Source organism: Emydura macquarii, unplaced genomic scaffold (assembly GCF_026122565.2).
Source record: "Emydura macquarii macquarii isolate MOO-44397 ecotype Brisbane River unplaced genomic scaffold, CSIRO-AGI_Emac_v2 contig_968, whole genome shotgun sequence".
In the NCBI taxonomy this organism is placed as follows: Eukaryota; Metazoa; Chordata; order Testudines; family Chelidae; genus Emydura; species Emydura macquarii.
The window spans coordinates 6,368,752-6,381,277 of NW_027131105.1; the positions used below are offsets into that span (position 1 = coordinate 6,368,752).

The 12,526-nt window shown below is 48.1% G+C and overlaps 1 protein-coding gene across 1 annotated transcript; it reads right to left on the reverse strand.

The window, feature by feature from the left end:
• Positions 1 to 1,500: 1,500 nt before the first annotated feature.
• On the reverse strand, positions 1,501 to 12,295 carry LOC137150488 (solute carrier family 22 member 6-B-like). Its single transcript, XM_067544446.1, has 10 exons — positions 11,894 to 12,295; positions 11,508 to 11,611; positions 10,971 to 11,125; positions 9,464 to 9,632; positions 8,325 to 8,448; positions 6,850 to 6,965; positions 6,243 to 6,457; positions 4,502 to 4,610; positions 3,996 to 4,199; positions 1,501 to 1,762 (listed from the first exon to the last, which is right to left on the reverse strand). The coding sequence occupies exons 1-10, from the start codon at positions 12,293 to 12,295 to the stop codon at positions 1,672 to 1,674; spliced, it is 1,689 nt and encodes a 562-aa protein (XP_067400547.1). The 3' UTR covers positions 1,501 to 1,671.
• Positions 12,296 to 12,526: the final 231 nt, after the last annotated feature.

Consider the following 12,526-nt stretch of genomic DNA (forward strand, 5'->3'; position numbering starts at 1 on the left):
CAGTCTCCCTTTAATTAGTCTATGATCTCTCTAAAGGCTTTCACTGTGTTCTGTGTTTTCAACGCCATTCAGAGCAGTGGTACCTATGTAGCTAGGCTTCGAATGGCTGCATTTACTAAATAGTAGAGCTGGGTGAAAACTTTCTGTGGGAAATCGCCAATTTGTCAAAAATGAAACTTTTCACAGAAAGGTATCTGTTTTGACCAAACTTTTGCTGAGAGGGTTTCTCGGGTCCAGGATGGATTTTATGATCAAAATGAGAGAATGAGCGAGACCCAACCCAGAATAGCCTGGTGGCCAGGTGCTCACCTGTGATGAAGAGTCAGGTTCAAGTCCCTGCAGAGAGTAAGGAGCACTGACTCACTAGCCTGGTTGTTAGGATACTTGGTGTTGCCAGTTGTGTAGTGCTTGTCAGTTGTTGGCTGCGTGTGTGTGCCCCCCGTGTAGGTGGTGTCCCAGTTCTGCGCAGGTAACCAAAACGGCACTTCACGATCAAATGAATCAACACAACCACGGATCTGCTGAGCAACGAAGGCACCTGGCCAGGCTTATTGCACTTGAAGCACAATGAGAAGCGACCTATAGAATAGCTACCGGTACACTTCAAATACTAGTGCTCCATTACAATGGACTAGCACAATTAACGGCAGGACTCTCCGTTATCCCCTAGGCCGGACAACGTCATTCCCTCTGACACCCTCTTTTATAGACTGTTACAGACAAGTTTCGTTCTGCCCCTTTGACGCAGGTAGTTGCCACCCTCTTGACATAGTCTGATACCACCCCTTACCTTGCACTGGATGGTTTGGGTAAAACATCTCTATTTGTCATATTAAAAGACGTTTCTATCCATTAAAATGTCATTTTCGGGGGTCAGGTGGCCCTTGTTATCTCTTAGGTCCTAGTACCTTCTGTCTCTGATATATAGTTTTAGACTTTAGTAACATTTTGGAAATATATGTGTTTGCAGTATCAGCTTTCTTCTTGCCAGTTTCTGTGAGGTCGTAAGTTCACAGCCTGACTCCTGCTAACTTTGGTTTGGCCAATCTTTCAGCTTAGGCGTTATGCCTTGGCCTATTATGCTAGGTTTCAGGCCTCATGCTCTTATTTTCTACTACACTTGGTTGGGGTGTGGAAGAACAAGGTTTAGGTTGCTGCTTTGTCTGAGCTATTGGCTATTCTGAGGTAGAGTTCTCTGTTTTCATGAAACATTTTGAGAGGTCTCAGTTTTGCTCTGATGTGGAACAAAAATTATAAAACCTCTGAAATTACCGTGCTAAACAGAATTCTTGTTTTCTGGCTAGTCCTATTACACAGTTATTTAGGACTTGTGTGGTTTGTTCACACTGGTTTTGCTGTGGGAAGAGTAATAGACACAAATCCAATGTCAATGGTTGAGCCAGGAAGAGAATCCAGGTTGTCCGACTCCTAGCCCAAAGCTGTGTCCACTATCACACTGCCGCCTCATGTTAGCAGCCATGGCTTTTTTTGAAGGCACAGTTGGCTTTATTAGCTTTTCTGAAAGTGGGTACAAAAGACTGACATAACATCCCATGAATACCCCTTCTACAAAAGCAATCTCTGACCGTGAGCTGGTAAAACATGCAGGCATGTCTCATTTTTATTCTGACTAATTAGTATCAGGATGTAGAATCTGTTTAGTTTCTCTTCTTAAATGATTTCCTTGAGTGGTTCCAATCTGGAGACTTTCACTGGGATCTTGTCTTCCCATCCTACATCTCTACTCGTTCTGGACCTTCTCCTATAAGGGAATAAGAAGAGACCACATTATTATATAACAACGCTGCATATCTGTAGCTCTTTTCATCACAGCACGTTACAGCCCTTTATAAATAGAGATTAGCTAAGCCGCGCAATAGCTCTGTGAATTACACTATCCCCATTTTACCCTCCTTCCCCTCCCCACATAAGGCAGTGTGGACTCAGGTATGGGTTCTCAGCCTAGAGGCCGTGGCACTGTGGCACCCAAGAGAGTAAAGAACAGGTGTCAGGGTAAGATCACCTTCTTCTTCTCATGTAGGAGTCAGAGTCTTGGCTTGGGGAAGGGAATGATTGTCACATCCTATGAATATTTTTGAGATTTTGAAAAACGTTCCTGTCGCAAACTGGAATGAAGTCAAAATCTCAAAAATTGTCACGACTCAAGAACACAGAAAAAATTTCATTTTGAATCAATGAAAATGTTTCATTTCAATAATTTTTAAACATTTTGTTTTGTTTTTGATCAATTTATTTAATTGTTGTTACAATTAGCTTAAATTTCTGAGCAAAAAGTCATTTCAGACTAGAAAACCACCTTTTTTTTTGTTTTGAAAAAGTCAGGGCCCAGTTGCGCCGGGCGCCGCGCAGACTCCGTCACGGTCAGGGCCCCGTCGTGCAGGGCCCTGTTGCGCTGGGCGCCCCGTGGACCCCGGCGCAGCCAGGGCCCCGTCGCGCCGGCCACTGCGCAGACCCCGGCGCGGCCAGGGCCCTGTCAGGCCGGCCGCTGCGCAGAACCCGGCGTGGTCAGAGCCCCGTCGCGCTGGGCGCCCCGCAGACCCCAGCGCAGCCAGGGCCCCGTCGCAGACCCCGTCGAGGCCAGGGCCCCGTCGCAGACCCCGTTGCGGCCAGGGCCCCGTCGCGGATCCCATCGCGGCTAGGGCCCCGTCAGTCCGTGCGCCGCACAGACCCCGTCAAGGCCAGGGCCCCGTCACGACGGGAGCCTCGCAGACCCCCTCGTGGACCCCGTCGCGCCAGGCACCACGCAGATCCCGTTGCGGCCAGGGCCCCGTAAAAGACCCCGTCGCGGCCAGGGCCCCGTCGCGCCAGGAACCGCGCAGACCCCGTCGCGGCCAGGGCCCCATCGCGGATCCCGTCACGGCCAGGGCCCCATCGCAGGTGGCGTTGTGGCCAGGGTTCCGTCGCAGATCCCGTCGCGGCCAGGGCCCCGTCACAGACCCTGTCGTGGCCAGGGCCCCGTTGCGCCAGGTGCCGCGCAGACTCCGTTGCGGCCAGAGCACCGTCGCGCCGGGTGCTGCACAGACCCCGTCGCGGCCAGGGCCCCGTCGTGGATCCCGTCGTGGCCAGGGCCCCGTAAAAGACCCCGTTGAGGCCAGGGCCCCGTCGCGGATCCCATCGCGGCCAGGGCCCCGTTGCGCCAGGCACCGCGCAGACTCCGTCGAGGCCAGGGCCCTGTCGCAGACCCCGTTGCGGCCAGGGCCCCGTCGCGGATCCCATCGCTGCTAGGGCCCCGTCAGTCCGTGCGCCGCACAGACCCCGTCGCGGCCAGGGTCCCGTCACAGACCCCGTCGCGGCCAGGGCCCCGTTGCGCCAGGCACCGCGCAGACTCCGTCGCGGCCAGGGCCCCGTCGCAGATCCCGTCACGGCCAGAGCCCCGTCACAGACCCCGTCGCGGCCAGGGCCCCGTCGCACCAGGCGCCATGCAGACTCCGTCGAGGCCAGGGCCCCATCGCGACGGGAGCTGCGCAGACCCCCTCGCAGACCCAGTCACGCCCGGCGCCACACAGACCCTGTCACAGACCCCGTCGCGGCCAGGGCCCCGTCGCAGATCCCGTCACGGCCAGAGCCCCGTCACAGACCCCATCGCGGCCAGGGCCCTGTCACAGACCCTGTTGCGGCCAGGGCCCCGTCGCGCCGGGCGCCGCGCAGACTCCTTCGCGGCCAGGGCCCCGCCGTGCAGACTCCGTCGCAGACCCCGTCACAACCAGGGCCCCGTCGTGCCAGGCGCCGCGCAGACCCCATCGCGGCCAGGACCCCATCGCGCCTGTCGCTGCACAGACTCATACTAAGAGATAGACCCTGAAGTGCTTAGTATCTTACTAGGCAAGGGGTGGAAGGGGAAACACAGGCATCGAGAGAGCTCAAGCTGGTGGAGCTAGAAATAGAACCCAGATCTCTGAGCCCCCGCCCCTTGTTTTAGCCATTTGGCCATACTTCTCCACTAGCTGTCATTAATAGCCACAGAAATTACTCACTGCCTCTTGACGTCTTCTATGGTGTCTGGCAATGGCACGTTACGGGTCTCAGGCAGGAAGCACGTGGCAATGCCGGATACGATAGAGGCAGCTCCATAGATGATCAACGGCAGGGACGGCAAGTACTCGCTGGTCATTCTCACAAGTGGGGCCACGATGCCGCCTACCCGAGCCAGGGTGTTCACAAATCCCATCCCGGTCTGTCTGCCATGGTGGGGAGAGAAGAGTCAGGCTATCTATCTATCTAATCTAACTGCCTGCAGTATCCTCCTATCAGAAAGCAGTAGAACAAGGTATCCTGATTCATGCAGTCTGGCCTTATCCAGTACATTAGTTTGGCTTTGCATCTCCTAACAGCTGTAGGAAACCCAGTGGCTCAGCTGACCAGAGAACTTGTTGTCATTCTGTCATTGCCATCTTCTTGAGGTTAATTATGCAGGGTGCAAACTGCAACACAGCACAGCAGCCCAGGCAGGACTCCTGAAGGAGCGTTTGCTTCTACCTACCTAATCACCGTGGGGTAAAGCTCTCCCGTATAGAGGAAGGCACAGTTGAATGAGGCAGCCAGGCAGCCTTTTCCAAACACAGCTAACAGAGTGCGTAGGGTCTGCAGATCTAGGGGGAAGGAAATGATGACATCAGCAGATGCTGCTGGGGCTCAGCTCTTTGCACAATGTAGACGTACAAACACAGTCCTTAATCTCTGTCCCCCCCAGACTCTGTAAAAAGAGCTCAGGAATTACAACAGGTGGAATGTTTTTGGTCGAAAAGTAACTTCCAAGAGAAATGTCTTTTAATTGAAAATTCATTTTTATTTTGTTTTTTTTTTTAATGGCCAGACTACATCTCCCAGGATGCACCATGACCTCCCCTTGTCATTTATTATTTGTATTATCATAGTGCCTAGTAGCCCCAGTAATGGGCCAGGAAAGAGACAGTCCCTGTCCCAAAGAGCTGGCAATCTAAGTATAAGACAAGAGATAACAGATGGATAGACAGATAAGTACATAAGAACGGCCATATTGGGTCAGACCAATGGTGCATCTAGTCCAGTATCCTGTCTTCCAACAGTACATTAATGCCAGATATTTCAGAGGGAATGAACAGAACAGGGTAAATATCAAGTGATCCATCCCGTCGTCAACTTCTGGCAGATAGAGGCTTAGGACACCCAGAGCATGGGGTTGTGTTCCTGACTTCTGGGCTGATAGCCATTGGTGAACTTATCTAATTTTTTTAACCAAGTTATAGTTTTGGTCTTCATAATATCCCCTGGCAATGAGTTCCACAGGTTGACTGTGCATTGTGTGAAGTAGTACTTTCTTTTGTTTGTTTCAAATCTGCTGCCTATTGATTTCATTGGGTGGCCCTTGGTTTATGGTTGGGTATCACAAGGAAACAATGAGACACTACTGGTCAGCAGATAGGCTGTGACCTCAGCACACCAGCAGCCTACCTGTTGTCAAGCTTTTAGTAGGCCTCAGGGCAGAGGGAGTTTTAAGGAGGGTTTTGAAGGAGGATAGTATGTTAATTTTGCAGATCATAGAAGAATCATAGAAGATTAGGGTTGGAAAGGACCTCAGAAAGTCATCTAGTCTAACCCCTTGCTCAAAGCAGCTGTTTAGGGGAAACTTTTCCCAAGCATGAGGGGCTGCATGGGGGAAAACACAAAGGTGCTTGTTTGAAAATGTAACAAGTGGGTGACAGAGGCTGACGTCGTGGACTGATTGGAGGTGGAAGTCAATCTTTCAATACTGAGTTAGAGATGATAGGGCAGGAGGGGATAGGTCGTGAAGGGTCTTGAGAGTGAAGACAGGTAGCTTATATTTGATATGATAGAGAAGAGGAGATCAGTGCAGGGAGGCAAAGAGAAGGAAAGTGATGAGTCATGGCAGTTGCATGGCATTATGGGAGACGTAGCCCCGCTAAGGACCTCAGAATTTCCAAATTAAAATTTTGGGGGGAGGGGCTTTGGATATTCATTTTTTATTGAAAAATTGAAATTTTCTGTGTTGAGACTGGTGCTTTTCACATAAAATTTAATTTAGTCAAACCCCCAATTTTCTGTTGAAAAACAATTTAGATGAAAAAATTTCCAACCACCTTTAATATACAGACATCTCTTTTATAGAAAGCACTCTCATAACGTTACTCTTGCTGCATCTTGCATATATGCTAATTGCTTATATGCTAATACGTGCTGATTAAAATCAGATCATGCAAATCAATAATGCACCAGGATCTCACCTTGCGGCACAAATATATTGGACAGAATTGCAAGCCCTGCTAGAATAAGAGCAGATGCCTGGGTGACTCTCCGGCCAATGAAACTGATCATGAAGAAACCGATCAGTTTTGCAGGGATGTCGACAGCTCCATATATCACCTGAATGAGGTAGATGCTGACCCCAAAATTCTGCAGGTCCATGGCCAACCCATAATAGGCAAAGCTGGTGGAGAACCTGTCATTGACAGCACAAAAATGCATGGTACTGTAGAAATAGTCTGCAGGGTGCAGTATTGCCTGTTGCCACTGAGAGTGCTGTAATACTCTGCAGCCTGGTACTTGGGAGACCTGAGTTCACTTCTCTGCTCTGTCACAGACTCCCTTGTATGACCTTGGGCAAGTCACTTAGTGTATCTATGCTTCAGTTCCCCTTCTGTAAAAATGGGGGCAATAATCCTACCTTTGTTTAGATTGTAAACTCTTAAAGACCTGTCTCGTCTTACTGTACAGCACCGAACACAACAGTGTTCAGATCTCAGCTGATTGTACCATCAAAACAAAAGCCCCTGGTTTATTTTCTGCCCTCCACCATCCTTGCTCCCTCTTCATCTAAATGAACCCACCTACCAGACAAAGCACAGGCAGCAGGATATCCTGCGTATAGATGGTGTGCGCACCAGATCGACAGCTGTGTGGGTGGATTTGACTGAGGACATTTCTTTCTGCAGGCTGGCTCTCAAGACCTGTGGGGAAGAGAAGCAGGAGAGTTTGTCTTCCCCATACCCTTGGTTATTTAAAAAAAAAAATCCTTACATTTGTAACTTGAGGTGTTCTTGTTACTCATGTAAACCTTTGGGGTCTGAAGCTAGTGCAATAACTGACTGCTGCCATTGGTGGAGCTGCAGTCTGGAGGCAGTATCCCTGACTACCACTGGGGGATGCAGGTAGCAGAGGGAGGAGGCATAGAACAGGAAATGCAAGCGTTTCAACTCATAGGGCTGCAAGGAGCCCTGTGCTATTACTTGTTTTGGGCACTGTGCAAGGTACTGAATGCCTCCTATGGATTGGAAGAGCACCTGCTATGAGGTCTCTCAGCACTTTAGATTTCGGATGCTAGAATTCCCATTGCAACATCCTTCTTAGCAACCTACATTTCCACACAGCAATTCATGTGCTAGATTTATAAGAGGATCATCCTGTCATTAGACCTGGCTGTCTCTTTTACTGGAATCATTAAGGCCTGGATATGTTTGTATTTAGGTTCTTGATTGCTATTGTTTTACGACAGCTATAGCTGGACTTTGGGACTTGATTTTTGGGCGTGGGAAATAAAAGATTTATTACTCCCTTGGCAACAAATGTTTGTGTGTCCCTGTTTAGAGCTGGGAAAAATGTTTTGACTGAAACTTTTTTTTTCAGTGACAAATGCAGATTTGGTGACACCAAAACGATTTGCAAATTTGTGTAGATTTCACTGAATTTTCGGAAAATAAAAAAACCTCCCTCCCCCCCAAAAAACCCCCAAAACAACACCCCACCAAATTGAAACATTTTGTTTTGACTTTTTTAATTAATTTTTGGGGGGTTTATTTGAAACAAATTTTTGTTTTGAAATTTCCTTTAATTTTATATACTTTTTTGGAGGGTAAATGTTAAAAAATGCTCAAAATAAGACGTCATTTCACATTGAATGAAAATTTGGCCTGAACTAAATATTTTTCCAGCTTTCGATTTGCCCAAAATATTGAAAAAATTCATTTTCAATTTGACCTGAAACAATTTTTCTCACAAGTTTTTGGAATTGCCAGTGACTAAAAGAATGCATTATTTGCCCAGCTTTTTCCCTCTTTGTGTGTGTGTCCTTTCTGCGGAGGATGTGTGTGGGTTCCCTCTATAATGTGTGTATGTGTGTAAAAGAGAGAGTGTCCCCTTTCTGGAGTGTGTGTGTGTGTGTGTAAGTCCCCTCGTTGGAGAAGGGGTGTCTGAGTTCATTCTATGGTGTGTGAGTGTGTATGTCCTCTCTCTGGCAATCACAGGGTGAGAGGTGCCCACATAAACTCCATGTATTACAGCCTCCCATTTTAGCCCATTCAATTCCTCACCTCTACACTGAGTTTGTCCCCTTCTTCCTTTCGCCCATTTATTCGTGCCACTTTCTGCAACTCCTGTAATGCCTGGTTCAGTTTGCCGGCCATTGCAAGCCAGCGGGCCGACTCCGTGAACCACCTGTTTAGAAACAGAAGGGCACATAGTAGCCAGCTTCCCTGCCACCCTGATTTAGTGCAGGGCAGAACTCTAGGGTGATCCCATGTGGTGACACTGGGCAGTGCAGGGTGGAGAACCCAGGGAAACCCCAGGGCTGCGTGTGTCCAGCAGCTTAATAAAGAATTGCCTGTGTGTTCATTACAACAGGGTCTTTCCCACCGTGAGAAACACTAAACTATTGAAAAGACTCAGGACACCTGGGGCTCCCAACCTATGTATGACAGAGCAAGAGTATGTTGCAGTTCAGGTAGAGTGACCAGATATCCTGATATTAGAGGCTTTGGCTTATATACACACAACTATACTGTTCCCCCTGCTCCAGAAAAAAAAGTGTCCTGATTTTTCACATCATCTGGACACCCTAAGTTCAGGGCACATTTCGAAACCCCTCCGTCTCCATGTGCTTAGAAAATAGATGCAGTGTTTGGCTAAAGCAGCAAGTTGAGAAGCAGTATGGTCTAATCTCATGGATAGAGTACAGCGCTAGGAGGCAGGACATCTGGGTTCTATTCTTGGTCTTGTGGTTAGGACAATAGCCTGGGACTTGGGAAACCTGGGTTCATTTCCCTGCTCTACCACCGACACCCCATGTGACCTTGGGCAAGTCATTCCCTCATTCTGTGCATCAGAGCCTCAGTCTGTAAAATGTGAATAATAACCCTTCCCTTTTCTATTTAGTCTGTGAGCTCTTTGGGACAAGGACTGTCCCTCGGTGTGTGTCTAAGCCACACCCAGCACAATGGGGCCCTGACCTCAGCTGAGACCTTCAAATGCTACCATAGTATTAAAAATAACAATCAGGGCAGTCTTAGATTGTGGCCTCCATTGTTCTAGGTGCTGGACAGAAACACAGTGAGAGACAGTTCTGGTGTCCAAGAGCTCTCAGTGTAGATAGCTTTCAGAACCCCTGTCCCCCACAGGGGATAACAGGGATGTCATCACCCTGGCAGGATTTACAGGTGAGAAGGACACTTACCAGCCATAGAAGAAGAAGATGAAATAGGGCACCGAAACAGCCAGCTGCAGCCAGCGCCAATCCGGGATGGCATAGGCCACCCCAGCCAGAATGAACTGCCCGATGCTGTAGCTAAATCCTGTCACCATGCCAACTGCTGCCCGGAGTTTGGTGGGAGTCCACTCCATAGCTGGGTGAGGAGATAAAAGCAGGAGGAGAGTCAAAGTCCAGAGAACCTCAGTCCCAGCTTTCAAAGCCGCCAGGGCACCTAAATCCACCCCAAACAAGTGGCCAGATTTTTAAGTGGAACTTAAGCAGAACTGGGAGAATAATGGATTTTTTGTTTTGGTGGAAACTCCAAAAAAGAAAAGGGGGTGGGGAGAGGAACCGGAAAAAAACATTTATTTTGGGCCAACCAGAAAATACATAGTCTTAATTTTTGGCAAATTTTTGGCAAACCAAAGAGTTGAAAAAGGTTTCATTTTGGGTTTAATGAACTGTTTTGTTTTGATTGTCAGCATTTGTGTAATGTTTTGGAATTTAAAAAAATATAATCAAGGACATTTTGAAATGAAAAGTCATTTTGAACCAAAGAATTAAAACGTTTCCACTTTTTTTCATTTACTTTCAACGTGAATAATTTGGCAGAACCAACACAAATTTGTGAAATATTTTGGATGTTGTGAAATCTGCATGTTTTATGGAAAACAGTTTCAGCCAAAAAATATCACCCAACTCTAAACTGAATCTCTTTGCGAGAGGGAGTGTCTTTTAGTTTTACGTTTAAACAGACTCTAGCCCAATGGGATCGTAGTCTATGGCTGGGGCTCCTAGGCATGGCCACCATGCCGTTTAGATTGTAAGCTCTTTGAGGGGTGAATAGTGCCTCATCTAGCATCTCTGTCACATGCATTATTTTGTAATTCTCATTCTCCTCAACATCCCCTTTACCTTAACGTAGCAAGATTCTGTTATGCTGGGGGATTGGAGCTGGTGGACATAACTGCCACTTTTCATTCAGGATAGATGTAAGAAACAATCAAGCTCCTTTTATGGAACCAGATATCTGAAATGATAGGAGCCACCACCCAAAACACAAGCACATGGCAAGACTTGAGTAGATGCTGAATCATATGGTCCTCGGGGGTTCCCTGGACATTGATTTAGCAAACGCAAGGGCTGGAACATGGACTGGTGCAGTGTGTCTGTCTTTGTGTGTGAGAAAAGCAGCAATAACAGAAAAGGTACAAAGAAGCCCAAGACACAGCCAGAGAAGCCCTGGTAGTGTGACCCTGAGAAAACACTAAGAAAGAGAGCTTTTGGGGCGGAGTGCTGGCTGGAAAAAGGCTTGGTACAGTGAACAAAGAAATTGCCTCCAGCTGTTTCCTGTTGTGAATAGGGAAACAAGACTTTGTAATAAAACAGGATTGCACCAAAGAAATAGCTGGCTCCATCATCAATTTCTCCTCCTAATGGAAACATCGTGCAAGACCCCAAAGACTTGCTACTTGCTTGGGTCAGTACTTACAGAGGGACACACAATTGAGGTTGATCCCTGACAGAGCCATTCCAGCCAGGAAGCGGAAAATGCAGTACATAGTAAAGTTAGATGAGAAAGCAGCACACGAGCTGGTGACGGCCATTTGCAGACAGGACCAGATCAAAAGCGACTTCCGTCCAAACCTGTGTCAGAGAAAACCAAGATTAGCTGCTAACAGGCAGACTGGGCTAGTGGCTAGAGCATTGAGTTATCAATATGTGGGACCTGTATGACCCTCATCACTAAGGTAGGGCAGCGCTATAATCCCCATTGTATAGATGCGGAACCCAGATGTAGAGAGAGTAAGTGACTTGCACAAGGTCATACAGGAAGTCTGTGGCAGAGGAGGGGCTTGAACCCAGGTTTCCCCAAGTTCTAGGTAAGTGCCCTCATCACTGGGCAAACTTTCCTCTCTGATTACAAGTGCTGGTAAAGACAGCTGGAAGCTGTTAGAACTGGGCCACTACCCCTAGGTCATTCATCTCCTGCACACTACATAAGTGAAGTGACAGACAGATGTCTTACTTGTCAGAGAGACTTCCAAACACAACCGCTCCCACCAGGACTCCCGCCATATAGATCGACTGAGCCATCTGTTTCAGTGTCCGTGAGCGACACACCAGATCCCACTGCAAGTGGGAGAGAAAACACTATCTCAGTGAGAAATAGTGAGAATGGGGCCCCCAAACTCAGACAAGGTTTGTGAAGAGCCTAGCAAAATGTGACCCTGATCTTGCTCAGGGTCTGTGAAATACCCAGCATGATGAGGTTCGGATGTACTAGGCCAGATCCTTTTTGGCAGATATCAGTGTAGCTCTGTTGATTTCAATCAAACTATGCTGGTTTTCACCAGGTGGCAATCTGGCTCAGTCTAGTCACTAGCCAGTCATTGCCAGGACAATCTTTCTTACCTCAGTGCTGATGGTGGAGGTGAAAACACTCCTGTCATATATCCATCCATCCACACAGGGCTCTGTGTCCATCTCAGTTCCATTGGTTGTGGCATTTGGGTCCAGGAGGAACTGCCACTGGGTGGTGATGAATCGGAGACACTTTTCTGGCTGCTGGTTCACATCCATGGGGATGGAGATCCTGAGGAGCTCCTGGCAACTCAGGAGGTCTGTGAAGTTGTCATCACAAGTGTAGTTAGCAACAACGGCAATATGGCAGTGGTGCCCAGGCGTAGCAGCTGTAAAGTTCTGCAGGATGTTGTGGCTGGCCATCAGTAATATTGGCAGGACCAGTAACGTTACATGGATAATTTGGAAATGGCCCATGCTGCCGACCTGCTCTAAAAGTTCTGCAAAAGTCATGTTACCTGAGACCAGAAGACTCTGGCACCTTGAATGTGCTTGCTTTGCGAAATATACGCACACCTAAAACAACGTGCAGATCTAAACAGAGGAATGCAGCTGTTGTCTACTCACAGATGCACGCAGCTTTGTATTTGTTTGCTTAGACATCTGCCGCCAGACTTGTGAAATGCTGCAATTTATTCTGGAAAGACAAAAAGAGTTGCAATGCTCAAAGTGAATTCCTACAGC

What these genes read in the sequence shown, in the direction of transcription:
- LOC137150488 (XM_067544446.1), bottom strand. Translation starts at nt 12,295, where the DNA reads ATGACTTTTGCAGAACTTTTAGAGCAGGTCGGCAGCATGGGCCATTTC. An exon ending in CCTCCACCATCAGCACTGAG is followed by an intron (nt 11,612 to 11,893) that starts GTAAGAAAGATT and finishes TCCCACTTGCAG; the next exon opens with TGGGATCTGGTGTGTCGCTC. An exon ending in ATAGAAGACGTCAAGAGGCA is followed by an intron (nt 1,763 to 3,995) that starts GTGAGTAATTTC and finishes ATTCCCTTATAG; the next exon opens with GAGAAGGTCCAGAACGAGTA.